Genomic DNA, 19,982 nt, shown 5'->3' on the forward strand with positions numbered 1-19,982 from the left:
TCGCTTCCTTGTGAGGGATTCTGATCGCAGGGGATCTGCTCTCCTGGCTGGGATAGAGTGGGTCCCAAGGCATCCAAGGATCCTCGGGTTAAGCAGCCGGACGGCTGAGGGATCAGGCTACTTACCATGCAGGGCCAACCCTTTGGTGGAGGGTGGCATAATAATAAATGGCTGCAGCCATATTTATGCCAAAGAACAAGTCGAGTCTTCATTGGCAAAACTGCCACCTTGCTAGCCAATGTAGCTATACAACTGTTGCCTAGTAGGGTACAAATAATATAAATCCATTTTAGACATAGGAGTTTACCATGCACATAGCAAAAACATTTTTAAAGAAAACTTATTTACCTGAATAAGGTAAAAATCCTTTCTAAGTAATATTTCTTCTGGTTCGCAGTCTTATATTGTCAGCTCGAGATTCTTTCCTTTTGGTGCTTGAGGCTGCCAGCAGAGTTCCAGTGCAGCGCCCTCCTGAGGGCTTTCCCTATTCCTCCCTTGTCCCAAATAAATAACTTCTGCTCCTCAAGAGGCATGATGAACAATGCAACAAGTCTTGGGGCTGCATGAACTCTGTTTAGGTCAATAAGATTTGAATGGGGACAAGGCAGTGCTTGGTGGACCACATCCATTAGGAGGATTAAAATGCACTCCCTTTCGCTTGTTGAAACATCCAGTCACAGCAATCACTTTACTTTCTCTGTGTCCCTTCAAGTAAATTTTAATGCAGCCATTCATTCAGAGACAGACAAACTTTGTGGGAAAGGAAATATTTCTGCTAATTTTTAAAGCCAAGTCATAGAGATTTAAAAAGAAAAAGAAAAACTAGCCACCAATAACTTCGGTCAACTCTCTGTTCAAATTCCTTATTATTCAAGACCTAGCACATCAAACACTACTTCAATATCTGCAGTGATTTTGCACAGCATAGTTGGCTTCTTTGGGACAAAAGTGTGTCATATAGCTGGAATTATCTTGTTGCTGTGTCTATAACTCATCTTATGTAACCTGCATTAGACTTGTGAGTTTAGAAAGCTTCGCTGGAAGATGGCCAACCTCAGGAATTCATTGGTATTTTAAAACCCATAATGATCTTTACTGAGAATGGAGGGGATTTCTTTTTTTTTTCTACACGGGAACCTATTATGCTGATTTTTTTCCCCTATTAGGAAACAAGTACAAGAAGTTCTGTTCATACACAAAGAAGCTCTACACATGCAACTGGATTTCTCTGTGACAATTTCTCTGCCAAAACTTCATTTGCAGAGTAAAATTAGATTGCAGCTGCTTTTTGCCCAGTCCAAGAATTATATCATCTAAGTTACCCGAGAAACCCCTTCGAGTGTTGATCATTTGACTTATAAAATTAACCGGCAGAATTGCTTTTCATTCCTTCCTCATTTGTGCCTGGATCATTTAAATGTCTGGCATCAAATAAGCTGCATAGCTTGCTTTTGGCACCTGTTTAGTCCGTGTTATTTGTCTAAAGGCTGCTTACAAAATGAATCTCAAGATTACCTAGAGACATAAACTAACATTGAAGACCCACTGAAAGCACAGTCCTAAAACAGCCTATTCCCCCACCCCTTCACATGCATCCAGATGGTTGACCGTGGGCCAGTCACAGGTCTCTTAGACCTATTTTCACTGAGCAATTCTCATAGCGCTCACTCAGTCCCACCCCCCAAAATTCTGTTGTGGGGAGAGGAAGAGAATGGTGATTGTAAGCCAGTTTGTGACTCCTTTGGGGAGTGAAAAGCTCTTCTTATTCTACACAGACTTAATCCTTTGTAAGCCAATTGACTTCAGTGGATTTCAAAGGATTTAAATCTGTTTAGGATAGCATTGTCAGACATCTAAGTAGTAAGTCTCAGCCCAGAATCTCATTTTTCTTTTTTTACTATGCCCCTTTTAAAACTGGAAATGGAAGCAACGGAATAGTGACTGTTGTATGAAAACTATTTAATCATGGAAATCTGGGTAATCATACAAATGGCTGTTGTTGCCAGCCACTCAGTCGTGTCTGAGTCTTGGTGAGCCCATGGTACAGCCGTCGCCATGATCCCCGATCCTGCACTGCCTTCCCTTAGGCATGCAATGTTCTGGCCAGTGTCCATCCTGATCAAATATAGCCCCAAACACTCAAAACAGATCCCAGAAACTTGCTATGTACTTGGCTCCCCAGCTGTGACTGGAAAGAGCAACATGGATTGAACCAGTGGTGTGCATGCAGAACAGGTCAATCCATGGAAAGAAGAAAACTATAAAATATTTGAACATTATTTTATTCTTAGTTCTGTTTTGAAGGCCAGCAATGTTAGGCATTTGGTCGATATAAATCTAATGTTACTATTATTTCCAGCTACTGTCACCTCTGTCGACAAGGTGAGTGGAGGATTTGGTAGGTTGGTGATGGGCAGGATGCTTTCCAGGCCCTGTTGTCAAAGAACAGATCCCAAAGCTGACCTGAAGACTGCAGTTGCGTCCAGTCAGTTTTCAGAGAACTGATAGATTGCTGTGGGGGAAGCAGGCATTCGCCAGTTAAGGTTTGTCCCTAAGAGAAAGAATAGAGTTGAGGTTGACTCTCAGAGAAAGCAGATAGAGTATGATCTGGAGCAATGATTCCCACAAATAACTTACTTTCTGAGTGCATCTGTTTAAGCTGATTGCTAATTCATTTACATCCAGGGAGCCAATGCAGATGCAGATTACTGGAGGCCAATGAATGGCTTGCGGAGCTATGGTCAGACTTCAGGAGACTTTACTAACTTTACTAACATACCACAGCAGAGACTGAAGGCTCTCTTTCTCTGGTTGGTGCCTTATGGGAACACAATCCTGTCTAGAAAGAATGGACCTAAAGTTTAACAACCCATGTGTGAAACTCTCTAGAACAGTGGTCCCCAACCCCCGGTCTGAGGACTGGTACCGGTCCATAGATCAGTCAGTACCAGGCTGCAGCTCCTCCTCCTCCTCTTCCCCGGCTGCTGCCTGGGGGGCTGCCCTGCCCCTCTGCCACCGGCTCACCTTTGGTGCTCTCTGGTGGCCGCCATGGCTGGGGCTTCCCCTGGGTGTGGCACTGTGCAGCTGCTGCTGGCAGCACCCCCAGTGGGTGGCGGGAAGTCAGAGGCACCAGCAGGAAAGCAAGTGGAGCAGGGGCTCAGGCAGTGGCCACGTCCCTCGGCAAATGACTACCCCCCCCCCCCGGGTCTCAGTAAAATTGTCAAGCATTGACCTGTCCCCGGTAATAAAAAGGTTGGGGACCACTGCTCTAGAAGATGGCCAGTGTGGTGTAGTAGGTAAGAGTAGCAACCTCTAATCTGGAGAACTGGGTTTGATTCCTTATTCCTCGAAATGCAGCCTAGTGAGTGATCTTGGGCTAGTCACAGTTCTCTTAGAGCTGTTCTCGCATAACAGTTTTCTTAGAGCTTTTTCAGCCCCAGGTAGGAGAAAGCAGGGTATAAAAACATTTTTTCTCCTTCTTTGCCTTGTGGGGATGGTGGCTCTTCCTACCATCCTGTTCCACACAGTCAGCTGTATTCTCTGCCCCATGGTTTATTCATCTATCTGAGCAGGCAGTGATGGCTGCTAGGAATACCAGGGGAACCAACCAGAGAAAAGGCAGACAAACAATCTCAACTGCTTATCCTAGCAATAGCAGCCGCTCAATCACTCAGACAGGTAAGTAAGCATCAGACAATTAGGAGCATCAACTGCAATTGTTTGCTTGCTGTCCTTTCTATGTCACAGCCATGCCTGAGAAGGGGCCCATTTGAAAGTAATTTGTGAATGGTCCCCAAACCTGGAAGCAGCCTTGAAGGCTACTGTTTTCATCTTACAGCAAGGGCCCCTCTTCATTATTGGCCCTATCCTGAGCAAATAATTGGAACTGAACAATTCAGCTGAGTCTGAGCATTCTGGGGTTTGAACACTACATTACTTGAAGGCAAGTAGTTGCAACATTTTTATGTCAAGTTTGTTCAGAAAAACGTCTTCTTTATTTTTCAGGTCCAGAAAAGTTAATGGCTTTCTGGAATACCGTTACAGGCAGTAGAGTCAGAAGAGACAAGTAAACTCACATACTCATCATGTCAACATTGTTCCAGCATTTATGCCAAAAAGAATTTCCAGGGTATTTTGTTTCTTTCATTTTTAGTAATTATATAGGACATGTCTTAAAGTAGAAGCCAGTAGAAGAAGTGTCTTCTATGATGCCTCCAACCAACTTCCATCCCTCAGAACCAAGATTTCTCCTGTTTTCCTTCTCCAGTCTGACTGAACTTGTAATAAGTTTTCTTCTTATTCTGAAGAACTTTGGGTGTCCCACCTGTCGCAGTGTAATATATTGGCTGTCTGCTCAGCTCAGGAGTGAAGGATTCGGAGCCTCCTATAACTTAAAAGGCGCTGGAGACATTTTTATAATCCAAATTGACAAAACATTTTATTTAACTTAGAGGGGAAAGATCCAGTGAAACCAAGGGTGAAATTGCTGAGATAACTCAATATAGATAACTCTGAGGTAAAATCAGTACATGCACAGACTTTAGTCCTTATGTTTCAGACTAATGGAAGTTTCGGAAGCTTTTCACACTTAGACCCTTTATGCACGGTGGCAGCTAATTCACGCTGCTACTGTGCTGTTGGTTTTGAGCCGGGGCCAGGAGGCCTGGGACGCTGCCAGCCAAGGTAAGCAGCAGAGGCCAGTGGGGAGGAAGAGTGGGGGGGCAGGCCCCCTCCACACAGTCTGGCGGGGCAGGTGGTTGCCCCTACCAGCTCCGTGGCTCCACGGAGCCCACAGGGGCATGCGCTATCCCTACAGGGACACCGTAGTTCAGGGCCAGGTGGGCCGAAAGGCCTGGCACTGTCAATTATGCACAGCGCCGGCTCGCCCCAGCCCCTGCTGCCACCCGGTGTAACCAGGAAGCTGCGGAAGTTTCCGCGTTTGCCTAATGCGGGCCTTCCGTAGCCCTGGGCCAGGACACGCCCACGCTGGTGGCGGTGGCGAGTGTTATCAGGGATTTTCCCCAAAGCCCTGCTTGCTGGCAGCGTGGGTGTTCTGGCCCGTGCATAATCGGTCTTAGTTACAATATTTACATTGAGAGGCTTTTGTTCCAGTGTTTTCCCTAAACTCTTCAGTATACTTTCAGTATACTCTTCAGTATTCTCTAATTCTTTTGGTTTTCAGAAGGCTGGTTCAATCTTTGCAGAACCCAAACTCATTCTTTTGAAACACCAATTCTCATTTTGAGTTTTTAATTGACTCTTAAGTTCTCTAAAGGCAGTTCCTATTCAGCGCTAACTCCCTCTTTGATTAGTTCTTCTTTCTCTCGAAGATTATTCTCTTTCTTTGGCCTTAAGGGGAGTCTCCATTTAACTACCTGTTTGTCCTTGCCAACTTCCCCAGGTCTCCTATATGGGTTAAATTTCAGTCAGGGCTGAATTCTGAATAAACTAGAAATAAAGCCCGCTGTCCTTAGAATACAGCGGGCGCTAGTACCTGTAGGCCGGAGGTGCAGTTGCAGGCTGGAGGATCGGGGCGTGGCAGGGCGATGGCCGGTGGAAGTGGGTAGCAAGGCGTTGCCGCGGTGGCGGCTCGTTTCTGCGGCGTTGGCGGGTATGGCCTGTAGCCAGCGGCAAGGGCAGGTCCTGGGGGCGACTGCAGCGAGGTGTGGCAGAGGCAGCGGGCCAGTTCAGCGTTGTTCGCGGGCGCAGCCCCTCCCTGTAGCCATCGGCACGGCCAGGGCCCAGGGGAGATGTGAGCCAAGCGAGGGCCAGCTCAGCGTTGTTCACGGGCGTGGCGCCGGCCTCTTGTGATTGCTGCAGCCAGGGCCCGGGGGCGATGTGAGGCAAGCGAGGGCCAGCTCTGTGTCGTTGGCGGGCGCAGCCCCGGTCTGTTGCCATTGGCGCGGCCATGGGCGGTGGCGGCAGCAGCGAGGCGACGAAAGCGGCAGGGAAGCGGGTGACGGGGCAAATGGTAAGTGACTGGGGTCCGGGAAGGGACGTGCGGGCCGGTGTGGGAAGGGCTCATTTGAGGGGCGGGGAGAGCTTTTTGGGGAGGCGCAGGGGGGTAGGGGTGAGCGCGGAGGTCGGGGAAGGGGTGTTGGCGGGCGGAGGGAAAGGAGGTTTCCCTCAGGCCAGCGGCATGTGGGGAGGCTCCTCCGCAGAGTCCATGCTGGTGCCCGTGGCGGACTCACTGTGCTGCAGGCGCTGAGGCGACAATGGCGGCCTCGGAAGAGTGGAGAGTCGGCAGTGCGGGCCAAGTGGCCAATGGAGGAGCGAATCAGGAGCTGCTTTGCGGCTCCTGATTTGCTCCTCCGAGTTTTTATCCCAGACAGCACCCGCCCACTCTCCTCCCACTTACCCCTTATTTTTTTATTTAATACCGCAGAGCAGTTTATAGTCTATCTCTGCTCAGCTGATGCTAACCAATCAGATTGCTTGGAGCAGGCTGTCTGATTCTGTGATGAATTAACCCTTCACAGTCTTTAAAATGTTTGTGCAATGTTATAAACTTTTTTAAAGTGCAATTTGTCACACCTTCTTTTTACATGATGTTTAGCAAAAGTAATTTTAGCAATATAAGGTATTTTTTTGCTTGTCAGATCCACTAAGAATTGTTATTGCTTCTAGACTGGAGAGGCTTTGTTTTACTTTCTGGATTTTGGAAGGGAGCTTCTCTTCTACAAGAAATACAAGTCCTGAAAATTTAATTCCAATTCAGAATATTTTTCCCATGAGAACCAAGGGCAAAAGAATTTCTAAATACAGAGTATGATTTCCTTTCTCTCCTCCTTCCACAGCTGGGCAAAATGCTTCCTGCAACTCTAGGGGGAGGGGGTGTCCCTCTGTCCGAAGAAGTTCATTGTGTGTGTGTGTGGGGGGGGGCTTTTGAGCTGCCATGGGAAAAGTGACAAAAAATGTCATGCTCTGCACTCTCTGCTGAAAAGCTCCTGCAAACCTTGGCCAAGGCAAATACAATAATAACACCAAATATATGAGTGACTAGAAAATAAGCCTGCTGTCGAAGAAATACAGTGGGCCCTAGCAGAGGGGGAGAACAGACTGTGGGGAAGGAAGGAAGAAGAGGAAAGGAGGAAGGGGATGGAGAAAAAAAGGCAAGGGGTGGTTGAAGGGATGGGTAGAACAGAGAAAGGAAGAAAGTAAAGGAGAGAGACAGGAAGCAAGTGAGAGGGAAAGAGAGAGACAGGAAGGAGATGGAGAAATAGAGGAAGTCAGGAAGTAAGAAGGAAGACAGTAAGGCAGGCAGAGAGGTAGGTGAAAGGGGAGGGTGCAGGGGGGGTGGCTTGATTAGGTTAAACTATTAACAGGAGGCAGTAGAAATTCAGCTTTGCTCAGTCCCACAGAAATCTCACAATAAAATCAGAGTCCAGTAGCACCTTTAAGACCAACAAAGATTTATTCAAGGCGTGAGCTTTCGAGTGCAAGCACTCTTTGTCAGACTAAAAACTGACCATCGTAACAGTAGGAATATAAAAGCCAAAGTTAATTCTGTTACGCAGTTTACTAGTGCATAAAAATTTGTTGGTCTTAAAGGTGCTACTGAACTCTGATTTTATTATTCATGCACTGAAACTCTGCCAAGGGAACAAATCGGCAGCTATTAATATTGGTGAGGACAACTTAAATCAACACCAAAGAGTAAGATTTTTTTTAAGTTTTTTATTAGGATTTATATGATTTGTGATTTAAGCTGTAATAGAAGGCCTTTACAGACTTTTTTAAAACTGGTGATTGCTATTATGCAAAGGTGCATAGAGGGACCATACCCTTAACAACCTATTACTATGGTTCTTTGAATTCACAGCTTGCTTGTCTTAAAAAAAAAACAACCCTTAAATACTGGAAAGGAAAACACTAAGAATCTTCCCATTATTTGGTTTGTTACTGGGGGGGGGGGGGATAATTAACAGCAAAGAATATTTGAATATTTTACTTAAGAGATTAAAGGACTACATCAGATCCGAAATGAGAGCAGAAATTTGGAATGGATAACCTTGCCTTTTGACTTTTTGACAGGTTGATTTACCTACTGCTTTATTGGCCATTTCTTGGCATTGTATTTGGGTATTGTTCCTTCTGTTTTTAGCATCTGAACAAGAAAGTCAGTTTGGAGAGGAAAAAATCTTGGATCTTATTGCCAGTTAATTTTTGATCTCAAAGTGCCCTTGAAAGTTTTGGCTTAATTACAAATTTATTCTATGAATATTACCAATCTGTTGTGTTCATTCTCAAGTCTCTTGTGGTATTCTAAACATTCTCAAGTCTCTTTTGGTCTAAAAGGACACTCTAAGTGAAAGAAGAAGTTTTTATAAGAATAACAAGGTCTTTTCTGTTAAACCTTTTTCTCATCCATAACTTGCTGGTTATTTATATCATATATTCTGTGTAATGAAGGACTTACGCCCCTTACACTTGCCTACCTCCATATTCATCTATATAGGAGGGCAAATTGTATAGATTAGGAAGGATATTGACATTCCTGTAAGGTTTTGTCATTGCTGTCTGCTATTCTAAACCATTTTTGCCCAAAGATATAAAATTCATCTTACAAAACACTTTGTCTCTCTATAGCCAGGAACATTTATTTTGATTTATTTGCTGAAGGTATGCACCTAAAGTGTTCACCTTGGTCATTTTGTTTCTGCTCCTGGACTTAAGGCTCCATCTCTTCTAAAGTAAACACTGACTGTGCAATTCTAGCCAGTGTTACACCATGCTAAGTTCATTAAAATCAGTGGAGTTAGTAGGGCATCACTGTTTAGGATGGCTTTGTAAAAGTAATTATTCAGTGTATGGAAATGAAATTGACCAAGACTTCTCCAGGCTAAGAAATCTTGACTCAATTTCATCTAGACTCAATTGACTCAATTTCATCTAGTGTGTTAATTCAAAGGACTATAGCCTAGTTATTATTTATTATTACTTATTATTTATTTATTTATTATTACTAGTTATTACTAGTTATTATTTATTATTATTATTTTAAATAAAATGGACAAAGGCTTTCTTCATTACAGCAGTTGCACTGTTGAGATATAAAGAACAAAACAAAAAGGCAAGCTGTGTTAAGCCAAACTGGAACCAAAGAAGGGGAAATTAGAGATATTAGCTTTAAAAGAAGAAAAGAATAACTCAAAACCTTGTAGTCTACATATATCAAGGTGGATCTGGGTGGGGATTCCCTAAAACAAATTATGAAGACAGTGAGAAGGGGAAAAGATTGATAATATACAAAATAAAAGAATAAACATGTAAAGAACATGCACACACACATACACACACATGCCAACAAAAGGTAGAAAGGGAGGAAATTGGTAGGCATTAGAGAAGGGACATACAAACTTAAATCCTGGTCATGAGATTAGGAGTGGTCCACGCAGTGGTCCATGCAGCTGAAGTCCAAGGTGCAGAACAATTAGGAAAATAGGAGGAAAAGCTTGCTGGGTGTAGTGGGAGTTTCCAGAAGGAAACCAGAGTTCTGACAAGCAGAGATCTGGACTGGCAATCTGAAAAACAATTTGCTAGTGCTTGAGGACAGATGATCTCCATGAAAGGTGGGGTTTGGCCACCCAGGCTTTGAATTTGGTCAAGATAAAGATTTAGAATATCACTGACTGGTTTAAAGTTAACTGCTGTCAAACTTTGGCAGAGAAACGCAGGGAGATTACCTTGATTATGCTATTGCGAGGCAGCATGATTATTTTGTGCATGGACACAAAAATTCTGGTGAGTCAAGATAGCTCTTGAAACAGGATAGAAGGCAAAATAATGAATTGAGTGGTCTTCTGGATTTTTGACACTAGCTCTGACAAACAGGGACTGTTGAAATTTGGGCCCTAATGGAGCAGTCAAAGTTAGGGTTGGGCACTTCAGCCGCGGAAGCAGTCATTCCAGCCTGAAGCAGCCACCTCCGTGGGGAGGGGAGGGGAGGGGCAGAGCCGGCACTGTTCCTCGCCCCCATGCTGCAGTGCTGGCTGCTTCAGGCTGGAATGGCTGCTTCGGTGGCCGAAGCGCCCAACCCTAATCATAGTTCTGCTTGAAGGGAGGGGTGTTATAGAACCCAATTCAAGTAAATAATTTAAAAAGTAAATAAACAAACCATTCAACATCACAGTAATCCAGATCTATGCCCCAACCACTGCTGCTGAAGAGGATGAAGTTGATCAGTTCTATGAAGCCCTACAACATCTTTTAGAAGCAACGCCAAAAAATGATGGGCTTATCATCATGGGGGATTGGAATGCTAAAGTAGGAAACCAAAAGATAACTGGGATAACAGGCAAGTTTGGCCTTGGAGTACAAAATGAAGCAGGCCACAGTGATATTATACTTTTCTCTTCTGAGACAATGGTGCTTACTGCAACAAAAGTGTTTTGTTTTTGTTTTTTAAGATTGTACAATAAATACTTTTTTCTGAGAATGAGACCCCGTGAAAAGGTTTCATCTGAATAGGGTTAGGTTTAGTCACTAAGTCAATTATCCATGACAACTTTATCTGGAAACTGAAGTGAGCATACCATGTCTATACAGCATCTTAATTCTGTGTATCCTACATCAGATCTTAACTGATTTCAATCGTTTCTATGGCATTCTTCTCTGATGATAATTTTGACACTGCACATGATTTAAGTAAATTTATATTTGGCTCACAGAAGGTTGCCACTAAATGTTAGCATGCAGCTTAGATTAAAGTCACAAAACTCCAAATTTGTGAGGAATGTTTTAAAATAATTCAGATGGATACTGCTTCAAATTACTTGTTTCATTCAGAGTGTCCAGACTATTTAACTCATACACATCTATCCTATTGATTTCAGTGAATTAAAAACCTCCCTAATAACACATTGGATTGTGAATCCACAGTAAAACAAGGTGAAAGACTTGGAAAGTGTCCCAAATCATTGAATTAAAATTAAAGTTGTTATTCTCACTGAACCCTTGTGACTAGAGTCCTGGTGCATAATGATGATTTAAGAAAAATACTTTTCAGCAGATGGTGTCATTTAATGAAAAAGTAAATTGTCATAAAGCTACTAATGAAGCCTGCCATCTTCCTACAAGGTTAAACAATGTTACATTGCTGATTAGTCACTTCTGTGAAGGTAAACTATTAAATTTCTGCTGAACAGTAGAAGCCATTTGGCTGTGATGGTTCAGAGATTGACCTGTGATCTTGATAGCCCCTTAAGAGCTCCTAAACCATTTAAAGACTGCTCTCATAAGATTATAAAACCTGCACTCCTTCCGAACGATATGCTCGCCCTTGGGGATCAAACTACATCAAAGTTCACCCGACTATCTTCACTGATTCCTCATTATCTTCTACACACCATTGAAGCTACTTATTATTAATCTAGCATATAAATTCCTATGCCCTTTAAAAACAAACAAACACATATAGACCCTTGTGATGCTTCCACTGTAATCCTAGAGAAAATTATATCCTTCTATAAGTGAACTGAGGTCAACAGACTTAGATGAGTTTTAATGCTGCTTAGAATTGCAATGATAGCAACCTCTAAAATAAATGAGGAACATTTCACTGATTACACTATTTCTGTGTTACATGAAATGGAAGAACATTTTTGCCACTGAACCTGAACTGTGGAATATGACAGATATATGATAGTCACTCATATAAATCCAAATACAGTTATTACTCTGAACATAGAAATGCTTCATTAAAGGGAATTCAGTTTTTCATTCTACCTTAAGCATGTCACTAGCTCTTGTCCGTGCTAACAGAATTCCTTTTCAACTTTCACATCGGCTTATCTATAAAAATAACTTTTAAGCACTACCTGCATACATGCAAATTTAAATGCCTTTTATTAGCTGGACATGAAAAGAATTTGAAAAATATAGTTTATAGATCCTAATGGCATTTTATATTAATAACTCAAGCCCCCTTTCTTCACATGCCAAGAGAATTGAAGTTTGCAGTGAAACAGATTAAAAATCCCATTACAAGAGAATGAACGTAGCACAGCAAGGAAGAATCTCTCTCAAATCTTAATTACTTCTGAATATATTGTTTAAAACACAATCAGGTCCATATTTCACCAGAGAAACTTTCGACAACCCATCACACAATGGGATGTCTTTCTTTTGCAATACATCAATGTACTACGGTAGAAAACAGAACATAGCTGAGACTTACCTTGGCCACTTGTTAATGACCACGGAGGGCTGGCAGAAGACAGATGCCCATCCGCAGCACATGCTATGTGCATGCAGTACACATGGCATCAGAGGGTGAGGCGGGACCTGTGGCACCTATATAGGCCTCTTTGACCCACACACTGTGGGTCTTTGACCAGCATAGACTCATTATGCATGGCGGCAGCTATGCCACACTGCCACTGTACCACACTGCTTTTGCCCCACCATCCCCCATGTATGCATGGCAGTGGAGCTCTACCAGCTGTGCCGGTGCAATTGCCCCGCGCATGCAATACAGGGCCGGAAGCACCGGGAGCGTTTCTAAGCGGTGGCTGCTGGGGGGGATTGGGGGCAGGGGGCCCCCACTGCATGATGGTGGGGAGCAGCATGCTGCTCTCCCACCATGGTAGGGGTGGGGGGGTCGTCCCTGTCAGCTCCGTGGAGCCACTGAGCTGGCAGGGGTGAGAGGCGTCCCTGCATGGAGGCTGTAGGTTGGGGGGGGGGGGAAGCCAGGCTTATGCACAGGTTTAGCCCAAACTAACCCTTGCCTGCACCCTTGGGAGTCCCAGGATTCCAGAAGAACCCGTGTTTCATTAACGCAGGTCTTCCAAGGGCCTGGGTCGGGCTGGGCCTTGGATGGCAGCGAGATTGGGCATAATTGGGGATTTTCCCCAAAGCCCTGTCGCCACCATTTTGGGCATTCCGGCCCATGCATAATGGGTCTATTGGATGTATGTTGACAAATATAGAAGATCAATCAATCAAACTTTATTACAGTCGTTCAGACCAAGTTACACGAATATAGAAGAAACAATGGGTACATCAAGCTCCCTCCACTAGCTGCCTGGTTGAACCACTATCAAGTTGCTATTACAGACAAATTGCCATTGAGGTTTCTCCAAGCTCCATCTCATCGTGTTCTCTTCTCATTGTTTCAGAAAGATGGCAAATTATAGCCATCCACTCTAACTGCTCAGGGACTGACTGTTTGATGATTTATTCTAAAATTTTGCCAGTTATAGATGTCAAGCTGATGAGTTGGTAGTTATCTGGATCCTGTTTTTTCCCCTTCTTGAAGATGGGAATAACATTTGCCTGCCTCCAGTTTTCTAGCTCTTTACCTGTTCTCCAAGAATTTTCAAAAATAATGGACAGAGGCTCAGAAATTACATATGTAAATTATTTTAGTAACCTAGGATGCAGTTCATCTGGCCCAGAGGATTTGGTTCTATCTAAAGAAACTAAGTGATTATGGACTACCCCTACAGTGATCCTAGGCCACAACTCCCATCCCTCATCACGTGAAATGATTTTGCCACATTGAGCATGTTTCCCTTCATAAGAGAAGACTGAGGAGAAGCAGGAAGTGAACAGTTAAGCCCTCTTTTCATCATTTGTTACAATGTCACTTTCTTCTCCCCACAATGGTCCTGCCATGTCCCTTTCCTTTATAATAGAGCACCTAAACATCCTACATTTTTTCAACGTATAAGCTTACAATCTAAGCAGAATAACCATCTGAAAACATGCAGTTTAACAGCAGATGAGCATTTTGGGAACTGTTAAAATAATGTCCTGAGACATAAAATATTTCACTGGAAAAGTGCTGCTTTGAATAAACTGTTGTTTTACAGTTACATCTCTAATAGTAATGAATTGCCCCCATGCCTAAAATAAAGATGCCACATACAAAATCCATGGGCTCTGCTGAGATTTATTTATTAATAGCTGATATGAGCATGATTGAACAACCAGCCCACAGTGTGGGAACCATACCTGCTAGGCTGCCAGTGATATGAGCAATTCAACAGGCCACATAGGAATTTTATCCAGGGATTTGATTGGTCCTGATGCCATGGGTGTTTTGCCTTTCCCTTAGCAAAGAAACACACACCCATATAATTATGCTATGTGTCCTTGACTCTCACAATTGGCTGCTGATGTTGAGGCATTGGTTGGGGAAACTCAGTGCAGGTTGTGCATGGTATGCTCTCTGTATGACCAAAGGAGAGTACCCTTAAGGGACTGGGGGGTAGAGTTTGGGACAGTCAACCTTAGGGTTGGCCATACCGCTAGAAGGTTGATGATGGTTAGGAATAGCTTTAATACCAATCCCCGGGCCTTAGTTGCACCAACAGGCAGGTTGGGAAACTGATGCCAGCAGTTGATAGTCATTGACCCTAGACTATGATGTCTCAAAACCCAAGAAACTATAATTAATAAAAATTTTGGCCTGAGCCCTCCCAGCATGTTGTATCTGTGTTGTCGTTCTCTCCCCACCTCCAATGGGCTTCTCCCCACAACAGGCACAAGTAATATGAATACAGTGTATGATTATTTCACTTGGGAAAGATAAATATGGGTCAGGAACCAAACATCCACGAACTAGTTTTCCTGAGCTCACAGAAATTTAGGACTCCCCCCAATAATCCCTCCCTCCCCCCAATAATCGCCCTTCGTGTTGTATGGTAAAGTGTATTTGAAACTGGTTAGAATTTCAAATTATTTACAGTGTGCCATTGGGTTTAGCTGTTTAAAAAGAGAAGTAGGGGGATCCACTTTTCCAAACAAATAAGTACTTAAGGTCTTGGAAAGGCACTAAAAACCATGCTGCGAACTGGCAACACATTCAATGACTTTAACAGTGCAAAAGATATATTGTGGACAAATGAAAATTAAAAAACTATGTATTCCAAGCTCTTCAGAACAAATTTATTTTTCACTGTACAAATGGGGGGGAAAGAATTAATGGATTATAATGCTAGAGAGTACCATTTCACAGAAGAATTCATGAATATATATTAATCATTTTGGTAATCAGCTAACGAAAAGTCTACATTTAACAGAGGCTGAAAGTCCCCATTTCATCAGGTAGGTTCCATATATAAGGAAGTGAAAAATAACAGCAATTAACCTAAAGCTGAGGCAGATAGACCTTATCCAACAAGGACTTTTGAGGGTGGTTATAGACACCTCAGTGTGAAATTTCCCTTTGTGAAATGGTGAATGGAATACCCATTCCGAATTCATCTACAGATTCCGTATCACTGATCACATCTCCATAAGGATTGCACACAATTGATGGCCAGCCCTTCATCAGCAACTGCAACTATTGCTGTTTGTACTGCAACAACAAAATGTGGTAACCAACTGCCTTTTAGCAAGAAATGGTTTAAGCAACAAACCATCTCACTCCATCATAGCAGGCAAGTATATCTTTAGTGATTTGATTACTGGAAACTATTGCATTTGGCATAAAGATGCCCGATAGCTTCATGTTTCCAATTACAATGAGTGAGTAATTACCTCTTAAACACATTTTTACAGCTACTTTAAACAAAGCCGTCTTAAAAGGATGCTTAAATGAAATGCCTGAGTCGGAATAACAGTAGCATTCTGTAAACTTATCTCTCTGGAGCCACAAATGCTAACCCAAAAAACTCATTCTCTTTTTGATAGTATAGGTTGTATTTTCATGTTTGAAAAGTTCTAATAGCTTCCCTAAATGCGGAGGAAGGAAAGTAACCCTCCCATGCCCTAAATTGAAGACACCAGACCCAGTGCATGGATTAAATTAGAGTTTATTGAACTCTGAACTGTGCAATTTACCAACTGTGTTCTCCTGTCGTGTGCATTCTCCAGACAGCTGCCTGCTAAGTTTGCCAGGCTTCGGTCAATCCTACTTTGCTAAACCAAGGGAGGTTTATCTTACCAATCTAAATTAGCATTCATGGATGTTCCTGCTTGGTTTCTCTTTCAATAAAGTGCTTGTAGTGAAACTCACACATCTCTTTACTGTGGGAGCAGAAACTGCTATACAAAATGACGGAGAGATAACACATCAATTAATGTGCTTTATTTGCATAACGGGTGGCGGAAAGTGTCATTAAGTTGTAGTTGACTTATGGCAACCTCATGCGGTTTTCAAGGCAAGAGACACTCAGGGCTGGTTTGCCATTACTCTACATAGCAACCCTGATATTCCTTAGTGGCCTCCCATCCAAACACCAACCTATGTTGACCATGATTTGTTTCTGAGATCAGGCTGTAATGGTCCATTTGCATAATTAGCAACACATTAGCAATACATAATTAGCAATACATATAATATGCAGATTAGAGAAGAAGAGCAGCAGTTTTTTAATACCCTGTTTTTCTCTATCTGAAGGAGTCTTAAACAAGCAGCTTACAGTCACTTTCTCCTTTCCACCACTGGCACCATGTGAGGTAGTCACAGAGAAATGTGACTGGTCCAAGGTCACCTAGCAGGCTTCACATATGAGAATGGGACTCAGACTCATCTTTTCAGATTAGAGACCACCTTTCTTAGCCACTATACCACTACAGAATCTGAGTTTAGTAATCCAACTGTTCAGTGTATATTGGAGGGTCATAATAAAGATCTCTTTGGTGATATCAACAGGAAACAAAATATTCATAATGTAATAATGGTGGCATTTCATGATTATTTAATTGTGAATTCCACCATCTAAAGGAAGTGTAACCATTCCCACTCAAGGAAGGGCAGGTAATACTACTACTACTACTACTACTACTACTACTACCAGCACCAGCACCATCTTAAAGTATATTATAAGATTATAAATGTATCATACCCCATATAATAATTATTTGTTTGCCTAGGAACCCTTCAATGAAGACACAAGACAACATTTTGGGTTTAACAAGATTAATTAATTACTGATCTGTAACTAATGTAACTAATAAGATGCTAATGTCTGCATTTCTTGGCATACCCACTCTGACTCCAGTCACCACCAGGATCTTCTGCTCACTTTGTTCATCATCGACTGTACATGATGTGGAGAGAGGCACCCAGTCCTAGTCCCTTGCATGATGTGCCGCACAACCACTACCACATTCAGCAGTGCCACTCAGTTACTCCTTCCCAGCCACATCTGACCACACATCCCATGAGCTGCTGTTCCAGACATATCTTCCACTTCAGATGTCTCAGAGTGCTTTCTGATCACTCCTCCCAATCCAGATCAGCCCCTCCAATTCCTGTCAAACAAGGGTGTTAGCCTAATTTAATGCCCTTTGTCCTACCTGCCAATAATAACGTCTTATGGGTCCTGATGCAGATCTGCTAGATAAGCATTATATCCCTTGGGAAAGGAATGTATACCATTTTCCCTGCCCAGGTGTGGTATATAGTGTCAGATGAAATTGTGGGGTATATAAATTCTACCTTTAAAACTGCTTGACTTGACCTATACAAGCTGGTATCCATGCTCCAAACTATCCTCTGCAAAACTATCTGCAAACTGCAAAACTCCAAACTATCCTCTGCAAAAAATCTGATCTCACCAAGCTCATTCCAGTATAGAGTTCTTTTATCCAATTTAAATCACTGAAGATCCTCCTGGTTAAAACCATATCTTTATCCACATTACGTCATTCTCATCCATATGCAAGGTAGAATCAACAGGAGAGAGGTAGGGAAAAAAGGCAGGAACTGGCCCCATAACATTCCACACAGGCCTTGACACTTCACATACAAGTCTGGGGATAAAGACCCAATTGCTCCCCTGCTTCAGAGGCAGCTACTTTCTTGATTGCCCAGAAGTCAATGGAATGGCCCATCACCAGCACTTTTAAAAAACCCTGAGCACCATCCACCAGTCTGCTGTATTGTAACCCAGCCTTGCAGCTGTTGAGGCTGAGGCAGTTCTGAATTAATGGGTTCCAAACTCATATGCTGGCAACCTTTCTTTGGCTAAAACCTAGCATTTAACCTCCCAAAACTGAAACTGAGTTACCAGCAACTCACCTGTAAGCTGAAAAGGGCAACCCAGGCCATTACCCTATGCTCTCTTAAATGTTCTAAGTACCCTCACTTGCCAAAGCTGAGGATTCTTGATGTTCCATGGTCTGCTTGGTAAAACTTGAATTTACAGATCCTCAGCATTACCTTATGCACCAACAGTTTGAGATCAATCACCAGCAGGGTTCTATGCAATGTTTGCCATCTAGAGGGAAAGAAGAGCTTGCTAATGTGGAGGGCAGCATCAAAAGAAGTTGGCCCCAAAGAATCCCATGTCATCTAGTTCTGCACACCATTTTCCATACAACTGCACTAACTACCTCCTGACATCCCCACTTGCTGAGGTATCACACAAACCAACCCTTTAACGTCTTTATGAACCAGAAATCAACTGTGTTATACACTTATTCCATAACTGGGTTTCTGTCTAAGAAAGGAAGACAATGATCCCATGAAGATGAGCATTCTGTCTCACACATGGGAGCTGATGTGAGATAAAGTCTTCCTCTACCACTGGGTAAAATGAAAAACCAAACTTCCCTACATTTGGATGGCTAATGCAGGCTTTCAACTGCACATTGGGGAGTGATGGATAAGACCAAATCAACAGCCAGCTTGACATTCCTAACTGAATCAGCTGTACACTGTTAGTCAGCTTTCTATGTGGCAAAGGAATTAAGTCTGAGAATGAAGCATTTGGCTCTAAAAAACTAATTTGTTTCTGTAGTTTTGTTGTGCATGGAGATTTTTCCACCATAAGAGTCATCTGAGTACTTCTAAACTACTGCCACAGGGTATTAAAGTTTTCCTCCAAGACAAATCCTGAAATTCTGCAGCCTGGTCTTTAAATGAAGCACATTTTACAGTCATTTTAAGCTAAATTGCTCAAAATGTACAAATACGACTTAATGTCAGGGCTGGTTACGTGCATATTTTCCACTTACCTGTAAATAAATGAAAGATGCATCCACATTTGAATTCATATTGCGATGAATAAGATGTGAGTGGGTAGGAAATCAAACATCTAAAATAGTCATTCTAAAAGTCGCACTCAACCCTAATGCATATGCTTTTGAATTTTCCACCTTCTACTGCCATTAATTTCTTGGCCTAGCTCTGTAACCATGTCATTATAGGAGCAACCTGACCAACTTGCTGTGAAATCATATTTATCTGCCAACAGGAGATTTTCTTTTGGAACTGTCAGCACTATATGCTGTATAAAAGCTGAGCCGAAGCTTAGGATAACAGAGAAAACAATTGAATTTGACATTCGTCCCCTTTAGTAATACAAAGAACTACTGGAACATTATTTAGGCAAATATTGCATTGATACTGAAAGCACAAATTAATTGAATTGCATTTAAAGTTATCATGACTTCTAAAATATTAATGAAGTATCAGGGAATATGTCTCCAGCTACAGTGTTTATAAATTGTACTGCCAGTTGCCAGTGGCCTAACCATGTAAACGATGGGATACAGAGCACGGTTACCACGGAACTAGGGACACAAGGCCAAAGGAAATGCGTTGCCATGGACAGAAGCACTACCAAATAAGACAGAAGACATACCAAAGAGCTAAGGCTGGTTAAAAGGCCTGTCAGATACCAGACTTCGCAATATCCCTGATCTACTCACAGTGAGGCTGTCCGTGTGTCCCTGGAAAGCACACATTCATCAAGTGCTCCAACAGCTCCCTGTTGAATTCCAGATCAAGTGGTTCTTACCCATTAGGCCATCTGCAGTCCGCAGATTCTATGTATCTGAGAGATTGCCTCTCTACTTACACCCTTCAAATAACATGATGCTTGGCTAACACTCGGGTAATGTCTGGCCTCAGTCATTTTCTGTCCTGGCCCCTACCTGGTGGAATGAGTTCCTGGAGTCCCATGGGTGTGCCACCAATAGAGACAGAACACTGCCAACAAGGGCCAATCAGCTCAAATTACATGCAGAGGACTCACTCTCTACCTGATTGTTCCACTGGAAATATTCCCCCATTAGGAGATGAT

The 19,982-nt window shown here is 42.8% G+C and overlaps 1 protein-coding gene across 4 annotated transcripts in view; it reads right to left on the reverse strand.

Moving 5' to 3' along the window:
• The window catches only part of NETO1 (neuropilin and tolloid like 1), a 177,318-nt gene extending 157,637 nt beyond the window's left edge, over window positions 1-19,681 (reverse strand). Inside the window, exon 1 of one of the 4 annotated variants that reach the window (XM_077352888.1) lies at window positions 19,609-19,674. In XM_077352888.1, the coding sequence (XP_077209003.1) occupies window positions 19,609-19,648 (40 nt within the window). In that variant the 5' untranslated portion in view covers window positions 19,649-19,674. Of the gene's footprint in view, window positions 1-19,608 lie in introns of all 4 variants that reach the window. The other 3 variants (XM_077352890.1, XM_077352892.1, XM_077352893.1) reach the window with 3 other exon arrangements.
• Between the last annotated feature and the right edge of the window lie 301 nt (window positions 19,682-19,982).

This window comes from Paroedura picta, chromosome 9, assembly GCF_049243985.1.
Source record: "Paroedura picta isolate Pp20150507F chromosome 9, Ppicta_v3.0, whole genome shotgun sequence".
NCBI lineage: Eukaryota > Metazoa > Chordata > Lepidosauria > Squamata > Gekkonidae > Paroedura > Paroedura picta.